At 48.2% G+C, this 14542-nt stretch overlaps 2 protein-coding genes across 6 annotated transcripts in view; one reads left to right on the forward strand and one right to left on the reverse strand.

Annotated features, from left to right (window-relative positions):
• The window catches only part of Yme1l (ATP-dependent zinc metalloprotease YME1L), a 36665-nt gene extending 31465 nt beyond the window's left edge, over positions 1-5200 (forward strand). For 2 of the 5 annotated variants that reach the window (XR_013323997.1, XM_077706103.1), the window contains one exon: positions 1322-1734. Coding sequence is in view for 4 of the 5 variants with exons in the window: in XM_077706103.1 (XP_077562229.1) it covers positions 1322-1337 (16 nt within the window). In the remaining variant the exon portion in view is untranslated. Of the gene's footprint in view, positions 1-1321; positions 1735-4930 lie in introns of those variants that run through there. The other 3 variants (XM_077706100.1, XM_077706101.1, XM_077706102.1) reach the window with 2 other exon arrangements.
• Qless (decaprenyl diphosphate synthase subunit 1 qless) overlaps positions 1-14542 on the reverse strand; it is a 35192-nt gene that overhangs the window by 3640 nt on the left and 17010 nt on the right. Inside the window, exons 2-5 of the mRNA XM_077706104.1 lie at positions 3005-3250; positions 2350-2483; positions 1937-2075; positions 1596-1685 (exon numbers count right to left, since the gene is read on the reverse strand). Coding sequence (XP_077562230.1) covers positions 1596-1685; positions 1937-2075; positions 2350-2483; positions 3005-3250 — 609 coding nt within the window. The remainder of the gene's footprint in view (positions 1-1595; positions 1686-1936; positions 2076-2349; positions 2484-3004; positions 3251-14542) is intronic.

Here is a 14542-nt window from a genome sequence, read left to right on the forward strand (position 1 = left end):
GGATGATGGATGCAAGCTGACATGAAATGGAGGAATCTGAAGGTTCTAAACATTGCCTCAAGCCTCTGGTATTTGCATTTTATTTATTTGAAGTAAGGTCTGAAGTAAGGTTCAGTAAGGTCTGAAACTAAGAAGCTCATGGATGCCAAAACCAAATGTGAATGAATGAAACCCCAGCCAGGTTACATAACCTTGGTGTACCAGTATGGCTAAGGAATGTGGTTCTTTTTATTTCATGGTTATTTTTTTTTGTGTGTGTTCAGTTATACTTTTCCTATATTTGGTTGTGACTTAAGAACAGCAACAGAAGCACCTACATCCATCTAATTACCGCCACCGAACATCCCTCGACAACGCCCGAAACAGTCTGTCACCCAAGCTAAGTTTTCTTAATTAAACGCAAGAACGCAATAGAAATTTTGATTAATATTTGTTATTTAATATGTTGCAGCTGCATCAATTACATGCATACACATTCTTGACTAATATCTGCGAGCATTGTAAGAACTACGGTAGCAACAAAACATTGAAAAAGGAGGAGGAGGAGGACAAACCATTAATTTATTGAACATGGCTAATTTTTCTTATTATCGTGCATTTTACTTCGTGATTAATACTTCAAAGTGCAAACGGTCATTTTTGTATATTGAAAATAATTTGGACTTCAAATCGTTATTTGTCATTCAATGCTGCAGGCAGCGTTGTTTTGCTGTGCCCGCTGTCTGTAATACTTCAACATAACCACTTTATTGCCACTGCATCCATATCGCGCATTGCAGTTTCTGGTCAGTTTCCAAAACAGACGCAGTGCAAAGGACAGTAGTGCCACAGGACGAGTAATGGCAGGACAGGGCTGGCTGGCATTTTGTGAACACGATTTCTACTGTCATCTTTTTCATATGCTGAATGCCGTGCAAAACAGTACAAGCTCTTGGATCAAGTTGAACCAACTTGTTTGAAGTGTTAGATGCTAATTATGTGTGTTTGATGGTCATTGCAAATTCAAGCAGCAAATAAATAGAGGACATTATTTCATTTTATGCTGCCTACTGCATATAGTCTGCGACAAAAACTGCCCCAGCAATAAAGCAGATGAAATCCCATGTGTCAAGTTCAGCTCCATTTCAAAAACATACTGGCGTTTTGTTTAGATTTGCCAGGCCTTCATCGACTGGGTGGTAGAGGGACGCAAATATGCGGTTTCGCAGCTGTCGCTGTTCTTAACTTGTAGCCAAGTGTATCACAACTCCGCCCGACTTGCTGCCAAGGTTGTGCTGACTCCTTTTTTTGTTTTGTTTTTTTATGCATGTAATCTTTGCAGGCAATGGAAGCAATAGGAAAAGATACGTTGGATGACTGAGGAGTTCAAAAGGAAGGTAGAAGCCATTTTGAAACACTTTTGCAAGGTAGAATGGCTCCACGTTCTGGCTTGTAAAACTGCTTTCAGAATGCTCTTTAATGTAGCCACTTTAAACACGGAAGTTGAAGTTGTTCTATGGAGCACTGGAGTTTGCTGCACGACGGTGTCGGTTAAGAATCATATTGTGAAGATTGTTAGGGCTGTTAACCAGGACAACAGTAATAAAAACGCCTACCTGAGACAAGAAGCTGTTGACATCGTTGCTCCCAATCTTGGCAAGCAATTGGGCTGTTCTAGAAAGCACGAAGTCACCAGCCAGGATCGCCTGTGAAAAGAAAATTTTTTTTAGTTTATAAACTGTTCCACTTGAAAAAGTTTTTGTTCTGTCTAATTGATGATTCTCTACACTGCATTGACTATCACGGGTTCTACTTGAAGTGCTCGCTTTGTGAGTAGCATGGCAGCAATGGCTGGTAGACAATTTCCAGTAATGCGTTTGCGCTTATGCAATTAAAAATTGTCGCCGAAGTTTTGTTGCGAAAAAAAGTCAAAGCGTGCAGAAGAAAAGACACTCGCCTTCTTCTGTCCCCACAACACGTTGACGCTGGGCTTTCCTCGCCGCGTGTCGGAAGTGTCGATGACGTCGTCGTGAACAAGGCTGGCAGTGTGGATCATCTCGCACAATAACGCCACCTTCTTTTGAAAATCTAAAAGTCTGCGTGGTGGGGAATGGGTAGCCAGCATTACAAAGGCAGCACACGTTATTCCAAAGTGATAGTCTCACCAGCTCTTTCCCCTGTTAACACTGTCTAAAATAGCTAACACCTCTTCTTTCACTGATGATGTCATGCATCCTTCTTTTTCTCAGCCCAAAAAGTGCATAGTAGTTGCCAAAATAATCCATACCCTCAATACAGCTGTTTGGCCGTGTTCATGGAGATGTGTAGCCTCTTTCAAGCAACTACTATGATGTCCACAAAGGCACTTACACATTTCTATTGTGCACGTGAATGTTCACTGCTCTTGACATCAAAGTGCAGATCATGGGGCGAAAGGCCTTTCCTTGGCCGTCAAAGTAGTAGCTGGCAATTTCATTCAGCTGAGGCTTTGATACCCAGAGCTCCTGAAAGGAGAAAGGCCAGGAGAGCAGTGTAACAATCGTACGGGAAATAATTGAAGATGAGAGAACAAACAGGTGTAACTGATGCCACTTCCGTAGCAGAAATCCCTCTCTCTCTGCTGTACAGATGCTGAATTGAAGGGAGATAAAAGGAGAGCTTGGGGGGGGGGGGTTGTTCTCCCCTCTCGCATGTGGCAGTGTGGTGCATCCTTCTCATTTGCCAGAAAGTGTAAAATACACCCTTTAAATGGTTCCGATACTGTCATATTTCTTTACAATGTATGGTAAAGCTGACGGTGCTGCAGTTATTGATTCGAAAGAGGATTTAGCTTGTAATCGATAATGTTACACCTGGGATCAACTTTGCTAGCAGCACATGCATACAGTAATTATCACAAAATAACTCCTGCGTGCAAGGTTGCACAGAACTTAACAAGGACAACAAACATGGGTTGCCGAGCCTTAAAAAAAGCCGCCACCAGCACAAGAAGAAGGGGGACGGGAGCCCCTCCCCCTCCCCGCACCTTTTTGATGGCGTCGTAGATGTCTGCCAAGTCCTGCTTGGACAGCTCGAAGGGGTCCGTGCTGGCCTCGGGCAGGCTGCCTGGCTGCTGGACCAGGGGTGCCTGAGACCAGGGCGCCGACGTCACGAGGGGCCGCCGGGGGCTGAGGAAGGGTACAGCACTGCCGCCGCTGGCAGTGGGGGGGCCGCCCACGTGCCTGCAGGAGCAGCAGCTGGCACGGCCGCCCAGGGTGTGCAACCGCCTGTCCTGCAATCGCGACAGAAACAGTGCAAGGCTCTGGGTTTAACTGGACCACTTCTCTAAGCTGCCCTTGACTTAGCACATGCAGGCATTCTTGGTCTTTCTTTTTTCCTTTTTTTTTTTTTAGCCTGCTTTAATGAAACAACAGTCGGCCTGTCTTGAAATTTGCACTCCTCAATAGGTTGATAGTGATGAACCATGTGGAGACTGTACCTAGGACAGTGAACAGTTCATGGTTGGACACCCAAACAGATGGTAGTGTTTACATTTAAAAGCAAAACTGAGATGGCTGCATACGGGATGCTTTATAAATTAAATTATTTCTAAAATGTCGATTTAGCATCTTGGTGCTCAAAGGCTCTGCTTGTCGAAGGTTCTCTAGTATTTGCCTTTAGAACAGAACTGATTAAGTAGATGTCTAACCGGTACAGTATTGCCTGACAGAATGGCACAAACTATTGGCAGTAATTAAGCTCGCTTCTTAATGTCTGCTTGCATTAGTTTCAGCCTCGTCGCACAGTAACAGCAAATGTGCATAGCTGGCCGCTAGCAACACAAATCTCCTGTTTCAAAAATGTTGGTTTAAAATCCTGGGCAGTTTAGGAGTGTCTTTGGACTTTACCATGGCTCAAGCAGTGCAAAGGAAGCCAACAAAAACCCAGACATCTCTCTCTACAATATGTATGTTAGCCCAGACACAAGCAGCAATGCTCTTTGGAATAAACATTTGTTGGAAGAATCTGGTAATTATAGTTCATATGCAATAAGAATGGAGCTATTGTTACGCATCACAACAGCAGAAGGTGACTAGGGCAATAGAGTCACCATGATTACATCAACTGGATTTTTTTTTGTTTTCAAGACAAGTGGGGGAGGGATCAGGCTTGCTGACACTCATGCAATTTAGCTTGGAACTACGGCTTGCCTCCTATGCTGGTGCAGTGCAACACCTGTGTCACTCTATTATTAAGTGGATAGCACTGCCTGTTAGTGCACCGACAACCCATGTCGAAGTGCTCTTGGTCGTGTGTCAATATGCTCCTATTCAGACATGTGGCTGTTTCTTTTTCAAAAAAAAACTTTCTGGCCTCCTTGGCCAACCACACTCCCATTCCCAAGTCCTATTCTCGCTCTCAAGACAGCTTATGACACTTACGAACCTTTCCCCTGCAAAACGACTACAGTTTTTTTCATTTGTCACCTAATCAAGGCATGTGTATCCCCTGTGAAATTCCGGACACCACTGAACACATTATTTGGACATGCCCTCGATTTCAAACTGAAAGACAGATTCTCCTAGACACCCTTCCCGCTAACTTACGACCAAATTACTTCAATGATCTCCTATGTCCCTCCTACCCACCTAATGTGGGACACTCTCCTGCATTTTATATCCCAACTCACTATTTTTCCCTTGCTATTTCCCACCCATACCCATCATGAACCTTAACTTATTGCTACCCCTAAGGGGGTCTGATGCATTAGCAAGAGACCCCCGGGTGTTTTTTCTACATTTCAATAAACGTTAAAAAAACAAAAATTTAGTTAACTGACCGAAGTGTTGCATGCCCTAGTTCAGTCAAGAGTTCAAAATTAAGCAACTTGGCCTGCAAAGGATGTCGGTGCTCTGTTATTAGGGTACACCGCACTGTCCTGTCAAAGTTTAAGGGTGGGTTTCTTTCTCAGGGTCCCGTTGCAGTGCTCCTGAACTTGACAGTGCACAGACAAGGCTGGAGCTGCATGTTTTGCAACACAGCCACTCTTTCTCCACCCGCAGTGCCCAGGGTGCCTGGGACTTAAGGAAAGAAGATCTGGAAGCAGTGTTTCCGCTCGGTTTCATCAGCTAAGGGAGGAGCGTGCACCCAGCATGGCACCCGGCATGCAAGACTGCTAAATTCCAAATAAAGAGAAAAATCCACAGGCGTACGAAGCGAGACGTCGTGCCCAGAATCACCACCTGCTGCTGTTCAACCGTCTCTGCACCGCTGCGGTGCACTTGTTGCCTGTAACGATCGAACTCCCACGCGTGATGCCGTAGAGCTTACGTTTTTGAGTACTGGCCTACATCCCAATCATATGTGCTGCAGAAATGCCTATGCTGCGCAATATTAGTTGACACTGTGTGCTAGACATCAGGAGCATTGCGTTCTACTCGTCTCCAGCAGCTGACCAAGTGATTCTCATTTTTCAGGCAGATCTTTACATTCTATTGGGCCATGTGGCTGGAGTAGTTCAGGTCCCCTTATGCATTTTACGCTCACAAGCTTCTGTGTGTAAATATGTAGCTTAAAAGGCAAATTTCTCCCAAAAATGTAATTGTAACTATTGCCATTTGTCACAGAGCTGCACTAATATGCACGGCAATTTATTTTAGCCTGCCACTAACTACAACAGCAGCACAAATTTCATTTTGGAGAGTAGAATTTGGTCTAAATGGACATTTGTACGTGCAATTACTAGATTACTAATCACCAAAAATTCAGATATTTACTCTTTTTTACATTAGAAAAATTCGTCCAAGTACTAACCAAAGTAACCTCTGTTTGAGGATTCTGAATCTGACTTGTGTGATTAGATGCGTCAGAGTGGAATGCCAAACACATTGGCATTCCACGTTGCAGTGCCCAGCTGACGGTGAGCACACAATTGTAGAGCTGCCATGTGCTGTACAATGCGATGTGGAATGCCGGGGTTGCTAACAAGACACGAGATTCTGAATTTTTTTTTTTTTTTTAAGCAAGGTTTTGCTTAATATTTCTATAGAAGAGCATGGCCTAAAACCAGTATTAAAAAGTGTATTTCTGAATTTTGGGCTACTATCTTGCTATAACACTGTTCACTTTTTCGCCGTAGCTTCCATCTCCTATCACTATTGCATCCCAACACCCAAAGGGCATTCGCTCAGTGCCAGGGTATTGTCGTTCATTTGAACTTTAGCATTTGTTCTGGGGTAGTAGCTTACTGCGAACCACCCATCACAGCTGCTGCTAGTGCAGAAAGCTCCGCAACCTCGCATGCACGCATGCAGGCGAACGCAGATATGCTTTCTTTCCTGTAAGGGCCCGCGATACCTGTGAGGTAACAGTGACTCCAAAGCCAGAGAAAAGTGCTTACAGACAATCATGGGAGATGAACTCTGCCCGTATTTTTCTTAGAGCGAGCAGTGGAACAGCTGCTGGTATAGACTTAAAAGCGCACTTCCTTTTTCCTTCAATGATCTCGTCTTATGTCCCGTCTCGACAGCGGTGCCAGCGGGGGGCAGAGCCGATGACATATTTATAAAGTCACGCGCGCACAGCGTCGTTCGCGTTCAGCGCCCGAGCGACGGCCGGCCGCCAACAGGAGTTCCCCCGTCAGAGACGCTCACGCGCTAACGGCTCCTGCGGCGGGCAGCGGGGAAGGAGGGGGGCGAGGAAGAATCTCGGCCATGAAACGCGGCGGCCTAGAAGAGGCTCGTGATGATGCCGGCGGGGGCTTTCCTCGCTGCTCGGCTCTTTTTCCTCGATCCCGTAACTCGGCGGAGGAGGGCAGCGGAGCCGCCGCCGCCGCCGTGGAGAAGGAAGGAGGGCTGCTGTCCTCTATTTTCCTCGCACGTTTCTCGGCCGGCCAGCTGGGTCGACGGCCGCGAGTGACCTTGGCAGAAACAAAACGGAATGCGGCGACGCCGCCGGGGGCGCCCCGGAAGAGCGCGGGATAGCGCGGCTTCTTTTCCCGTTTCTGTCGTCAAACGGACAGGTGAGCCCCCTCGCCGCTCGCTTTCGCCGCCCCGCTGAGATCTCCGGGTCAGCGCAACCGTCGGCGACAACACGGCGGCGGTCGACCTCGGCCGGGGTCGCCGATTCGCCATTGCACGTGGAGACAACTGCGCCGAGGGCTTCACTTGCGGTTTTTCGCAGCTACGACCTGAACGGTGGCGGGCGATCGCTTTGCCGAAACCAGATTTCGTGATAGAGTTGCCTTGTCACGCCGTTTGACTACACGCGCGCCGCCATCGTGACCAAGGCCAATCCCTTCTCATGGGCAACAGTGTCCCTCGCGATGGCAAGGTGTCCTCGAGGAGTGAGTGCGTTCGTATGAATGCACACCGTATTCGTGATTTGCTGCTCGCTCTATTTTACCAAATGATGCATCTCTGATTACAATCAAAACATTTTACGCTCGTACGCAAGTACATCACGTCATCCCCATCTGCCCGCTCAGTTGAAAGTGGCCCACGAATGGCTGAACCATTAGAATCTGGCCAGTTCATCATACTCCATTTTCCCCCTCCGTGCGTAAATCATAAAACTTCGAACAAGTCAGCCCCAAACCCGAAATGTAGGTAAAACCAGAGTCCTTCAAAGCATTGAAAGGACTCTGGTGAAACCCTGTGGAAGTATTCAGCAGTCCTCCCCGCACGCACCGCATAACGGTCGATCACGTGATGCTTGGCTCGGTGCGTCTTGCTTCACAATATTATTACCGTCCTGGCCTCGAACAACAATGACCTTCTCCCTGCTTGAGAGTCTAGTGCTGTCTGGATTTGCACCCCTGCTTTTTTTTCTTAACCGATGATTCGTGGTCTGTCCTCTCTGCCCCCCCCCCCCCCTCCCCGTACCACTATTTGCTGGACGATTTCTCAGTTGGCTTCGTCCATTTTGTGTCAACACTCCTCATGCTCAACTGAAGACTTTCCAGCCCACTTTTGCTCTCGTCAAAATCTGTCTCACTCCTAGCCTCCCTGCCCTCAAAAAAAAAAAAAAAAAAAAAAAAAAAAGACCACACGCCAGCTTGCATTGTGTGTCCGTGTTCTCCCAAAGCGAGCCTACTTACCCCCGCTTCCCTCTCTTCAACTGCGTTCTGGCCCCTGATCTCATACATAGGACTGACCGCACTGGCATAAGTCCGACCAGGCACCATCACCCAATTCCAAATGCCGCGCACTACTTATCTTTCAAGTTTACCACCTGCCTTATAAACGACACTTAACGGGTACTGCCTGCCTGATTCGTTTTGTTCGGATTCCTTCCTGGCTTCTCTTATTCCCCCCTCCCGCCAATACTCCAGCCTTCATTTTCCGTTACGCAGCTTACGCTTGGACCCTCACTGAAGACGTCAAGGTTGACAAAACGCCATCCGGCGGCATGCGGGCTCCCACCCGTCTGACCAGAGAGCAGCGCCCACAGTTTCGTTCCGGCGAGGCACGTCTCACAGCGGTGTGAACGTTGCGTTCTTTCCTCCAGGAAAAGAAGAGAGAAAAGAAACTATGTGCGAGCGCGAGCAGATGAGCCGCCGTGCGTGCGCGCGGACAATGGCCCGGCCGGTGTTCCGTCACGAGCTGGTTGGCCATTGGGAACGGGCGGCGCACGCATCAGCGGCCGGCCGGCAACGTGCCGGGAGGCGGGAAAGGCGGCCACGGGGACCCGGTCAACAGCTGCTGCCGTAACGCGGAAGCACGCGTGGCGCCCTGCTCTCCGGAAGCAATTTCGGTTTTGCGCCTTCTCCACCGCGCCACCGATCCAGCGGGCTTTTTTTTTTTTTTTTTTTTTTTTTTTTCCTTTATTTTGCGCGTGCCTGTTGCCTACGCGCCCACAGCGTCGCAACCGCAGAACCACACCAGGCGTCGAGGCGAAATCACTGGAAACTGAGCCTAGTGGCACCAGTAAAAAAAGCAGTGGCTTAGCTCGGCTATGTCAGGATATACAAGCTAAGATGCAGCTGGTTATTCTTAACTTTCCTGGTTGTCTAGGTTTAGCTGAATTATCATGCTTGCTGCTACTTCAATGACACGCACACGGTATACGCATTATATGGCACATGTAAATTTATCAAGCGGCTCCAGCTCAGCGTCACCAATCGCCCCAGAGCTAAGCTGGTTCGACAGGTCCACGCCGGTGTTGCTGCGACGCACGCGCCATCGGTTCCACACCCGGCCACCCCTCGCATGATCATCGTGGACCGGGCCGCCACGTGTGGAACGGAGGTCGGCAAAGGCGCTGGGCGCGTGGGTTGTGTGTGAGCATCGCCTCCTGTATTTACAGGAGGCGATGGTGTGAGACGCCGGGCAGCGAGCAACGTTTCTATGCGCCGTGTGACGTCTCTGCTCCTCGCGCATGCGCAGCACGGCTCTCCAGGAGCCACACGAAACTGCTCAACCGCGGCCAGTGTAGCTCACGCTATATACGCGCGTCGTTAAAATGACGTCCGAACCGAGCAGCTAGAAGCCTTGTCGAGAGTTTACGCACCCCCTATCTCGTTCTTCACCGGCAATGTAGGACGCGCGACGCTAGTAGGCAGCTGGCAGATGCCAAAGTGGCTATTTTGGCGTGTTGGTTAGGCTTAATCAAGATGACAGTGCAGCTGGGACACGGACATGACACGGCGCTCGCGTCTGTCGAGTCCCCCTTTTGTGCGTTTCCCAGCTGCGCTGCCTTTTCGTCTTGATCAGCAGATACAAACCGGCATTGTCATCGGCAGTAGTGATCATGCCACTGCATGGCATTCGCGGGAGCTTCGGGGACAGCACCATCGAGAGGAACGTGTTCCCTCTCGGGACAGGCAGAACGGTCTTTTGTGTTTCCGGGCGGACACGTGCGCGGCGGGAATCGACTGGTTCGCGGACTGTTGCTGAGAATATGCGCATAATTTTAGACGCTATGCAGGTCGATCGTTCCGCCATTTCCGCGCGCAGATCGCGTCACACATTCGGGCCCCGCCGACTCGCTTTCGCGCGTGCCGGACGGTGAGGGGACAAAAAAATTGGCCGCGTATCTGCTCCTTTCGTTGCAAATGTCGTCAAAAGACAATAGTCTTTGTAGACATTTGCCAAGGAAATGCCCCCCTTTGCTTTCCCGCTCACTTCTCATGCTGTTCCCGTTCTGTCGCGTTCATCCCAAGGTAAACACACTAAAGGTTTGCGCAAGGCGATTTGAATTTACCGCGTTCCACTGCGACAGGCCGGGTTCCTCGATGCCAGCGCTGCAGTACGGCGGAGACGCGCGTGAACGGAGGCGGCCGACTACAAGGTTTATAGAACCGCGTGGCCGTGCTCCACGTGCGTTCCAAGCAGAACGCGGAACCTAGCTAGTGGTACCTTTCGTTGCTGTTGCCGCGTGATTTTTCATTGCCGCCAGGAGGCGGCGGTTTTCTGCAGTAGATGTAGAATATCATTTGTTATCGAAAAACCAAGCATCCATGAATGTTTTAATAAAGGAACACTGTAAATATCCCTTGTGTACTAATTTCCTGTCATATTTGTATAATGTCTTGTTCAAGAAAGTTGACAAGTATGAACATATAAACCGGGCTGAGACGTTTACATTTGGCTGTGAGTATATAAGACTATTGCGCAGTAAGCATTTTTCTTTGGCCGGGTGGCTGAATCGAGTTACAGACAGACAGACTACCAGACATACAGACAGACCAAAATTTCTGGGTTTAAGTAGCCCAAGAAAGACTATCGCCTTTAATAACGGCCGCGGCTTTGGACGAGTACTGCAACAAATTGGACGGGTGTCCATGTTTAAGCGGTATAGCGCAAACAGATAGACCAGGCATACAGTTGAGAGACGGCGCCTTTCTCTGTCCTTCGTCTGTCTGCGCTGCACCGCTTCAACACGAACAGCTGTAGAAGTGTTCGCTCGGCAAAGCGTGCATTACAGCGAAAACCTATCGCGCTTAACCATGTTTCTTTTTATTTAACGCAAAATCCACATTGCGTAAATAGATATTTAAAGATGCGTAAATGTAATCTTTCCAATAAGCGTTTACTGAAAAAAAAAAAAAACCGGTTGATTCCTCTGTCATAGGAATAAGTAAAACACAAAAGTGAAATGTGCAGCGAAATCTGCAGCTGAGCATGATTAGCGGGTCGGCGGCAGTCTTGTGGGTGTGCTTGGTGAGCGACGTCCTGCTGGCGGGTCGCTTCGGCAAAGGTGCACTGTCGTCATTTCCATGACGGATATGACTTCAGTGAAATCTTGGTGTGTCCCGGCATAAAACTTTCGTGTTAAAATATAAAACCCGGAAACCAACAAGACTAAGTTTTACATGCTTTTGAGTAATAAAGGTTGCTTCCCCGCAAGAAGACCCTGTGTGCAGGGGTACACCCTTTACAGGCAGCTTGCTTCGTTGTACTGGCGTCACTTCCGTGACGGATATGACGTAAGTGAAATCTTCGGGAATCCAGGAATAAATAAAACACTTTCGTGTCAGAAGGCGAAATCCAGACCGCTTTAATTAATACCTGTATGACCGCGTTCTTTACACCATATACACCGTATATAAAGTTTATATAACTACCGCAGTACGCTCCGGCCACATCACGCAATTAGTTTGTTTCTGCGTTACGCTTGCGTCAAAACGTGAGCGAGCACAGACACGGCCTTCTACAAAAGCTGTCGCGTTAGGGTGGAAGAGAGGTCACTTGGGACGCACAGGCGTCGCTAGCTTTCTTCGCTTAACTGAACGCCGAATATGTAAAGCAGCGGACAACCGGTTAGTTATAGCTGCGGCAGAACGAACAAGCCAAACCGTACGGGGCGAACCGCGTGGACGCACGTCGAAGTGACGGCAAAATGTGCAGATGAGCTGGAGGAAGCGAAAATCCCTTTGCGCCCCAAACCTTCAGTCACGGAAATCCCGACGGCGGCTGCTGTTACGCGCGAGCAGTTCTGCAGTGCCAGCGCACGCTATAGTATATGCAGTTAAGCAACACTGCATATGCATGCACAACACACACGAAAGTGGGCTCGGGAACGTCGTCTTCGCAAAAATCGAAGCCACCCGGAGGAGCGAGCCTTATCTGTCAACGCCGTACTTTCGCGCGAGCGCTCTATCCCGCAGCACACGCCCGCTTCGACTTCCTCACTCGTTTCCTGGTCATTTGCATAACCACGCACGCGGGGATCGGCCAGCAGCACGTTTGCGCAACTGGACGAGCTTCGTGCGCCCATTATCAGATCGTGTAACGACGCTTTTAGCCTAGTCAGTGGACGTACGGGATTTTGCGGAAGTGGAGAACCGACACGAGCAACGCTGATGCGGCTCTGTGCGGCGCTAGAAAGAACCGAGGCAAAATCATCAAATGCAATGCTACCAACCCCGTCATTTTTATTTTTACGAACATCCCTACAGTGGGCCCTGAGAAACCCTACACTCATAGAAGTCTCTATGTGAAATTAACGGAAGAAAAACCACAAACTGGCGACACTAACCAGACAGTCATCCTCGTCATACTCCGCCGTCTTTCGTGCTTTGTATGTCCCCCTGTTTTATTTTTATTTTCACGAACATCCCTAGTGGGCCCTCAGAAACCCTAGTTGTCCTTGCTCCACTCATAGAAGTCCCTATGTGAAATGAACGGAAGAAAGGCCACAAACTGTGGCCACGCTAACCAGACAGTCATTCTCGTCATACTCCGCCGTCTTTCGTGCATTTTAAGTCCCCCCATTTTATTTCTATTTTCACGAGCATCCCTACAGTGGGCCCTCAGAAACCCTAGTTGCCCCAGCGCTACTCATAGAAGTCCCTACGCGTATCCTTATGTGAAATGAACGGAAGGAAGACCACAAACTGTGGCAACGTTAACCAGACAGTTAATCTGGTCGTTTTCCGCCTTATTTCATGCTTTTTATGTTCTTGAGAGGCGTTAAGCTGGCGAAATGCACACTGTGGCTCCAGGCTTTCTTTCCTCTCGGCGGAAAGGACAAAAACCTGCAGTATTAAAGCCAAATAGCTTGAAACAGCCTCGATTTGAAGGCCTCTTGGCGGGTATTAAATTACATTAGTGTACACAACAATGCCTAATTTAGCGATGTGATCTACACGCGGAACTTGCAATGTGAGATGGCGCTGCGCGGGCAAACAGGCTTCATAACTTTGTAATTCCTTCAGCAAATGCTTCGAAGGCTCGTTAATAAAAATTCTATTTGATGTCTACTTTCTGCTGCCAATAAAGAGTCGGGCTGACGGAGTATACAGGGTGTCCCAGCTATCATGCACCAAGATTAAAAAAAAAAAAAGAGTAATGGCGTAACTCGAAGAAAATCTAGTGCATAATGTTTGCAGTACTGTGGAGAAGCGGGCAGCATTTTTTTTCGTTAATTAGACTTAACTAATTAATTGTAATTAATTATCTAACTGGAGAAGTACTGTCCTAATCACTAAAGTGTCAATGAGGCACTTGTAGGTACCCGTCGAAGGGCATCTAACTGCGGCATTTTCAGCAACGAACTAATTGTGTGCACATTTATTCTGACTGATAAAGAAAACCCGCGAAATATGAAAAATACCACGTGACGGCGCCCCCGCGCTCATTGTAAAGCAATGCCCTCAAACAGGCTGCCTCTGAGTTAGCCAGAATGAAATAAACAAAAGAAAGATAGAAGAAATCGCGACCGAGTTTGTGCCTTATCTGCACACGCGCCCCGCGAATCTTGCTGTTGCTGCTCCTTCCACGCATGCCATTATCAAGGTGATGCTCTATCTCTTCGGGCGGGTGACAGGCGAAGCAGTTGCTTTCAATCAGCTTATTTGGGGACGCTGCTTTACAATGCGCCCGGAAGCGCCGTCACGTGGTATTTTTTCATATTTCGCGGGTTTTCTTTATCAGTCAGAATAAATGAGTAGGCAATTAGTTCGTCGCTGAAAATAAAATACCGCAGTTAGATGCCCCTCATGGGAACCTACAAGTGCCTCATGGACAATTCAGTGATTAGGACAGTATTCTCCAGTTAGATAATTAATTATAATTAATTAGTGAAGTCTCATTAACGAAAAAATTACTGTCCGCTTCTCCACAGTACTGCAAACATTATGCACTAGGTTTTCTTCGAGTAACGACATCGCTCTTTTTTTCAATCTTGGTGCATGATAGCTGGGACACCCGTAAGATACGCATACATAGCACCTGGCAGCATAATCTGTGCCTTGCTTTGTTTTTTTCTGCGTTCCTTGCAACTCTAGGCCCGGTAACAACAGCCTACCGTTCTACCTCACGGCTGCAGGCTCAGTAGACTGGCACATTGCTGCTTCAGTCACCGATGTACCGCAACTTGCGGCCTATTTCGTGCCCAAGGGCTCGGGTTCGATTCCCAGGCCGCTTTTCTGGTGGAGGCAAAAAGCGAGAACGCCCGTGTGTCGAGATTTGCTTCGGCGCACGTTAAAGATCCACAGGTGGTCACGCTTAATCTGGAGCCCTCCACTAAGCCCGAAAATCAATCAATCAATCAATCAATCAATCAATCAATCAATCAATCAATCAATCAATCAGCTACTTTCGTGATGCCTCTCGCACGCGGAATTGATCCCCCATTAGTT

Source organism: Haemaphysalis longicornis, unplaced genomic scaffold (genome assembly GCF_048455015.1).
Source record: "Haemaphysalis longicornis isolate Haplotype H1 unplaced genomic scaffold, Haemaphysalis longicornis Haplotype H1 scaffold_4, whole genome shotgun sequence".
Taxonomy (NCBI): domain Eukaryota; kingdom Metazoa; phylum Arthropoda; class Arachnida; order Ixodida; family Ixodidae; genus Haemaphysalis; species Haemaphysalis longicornis.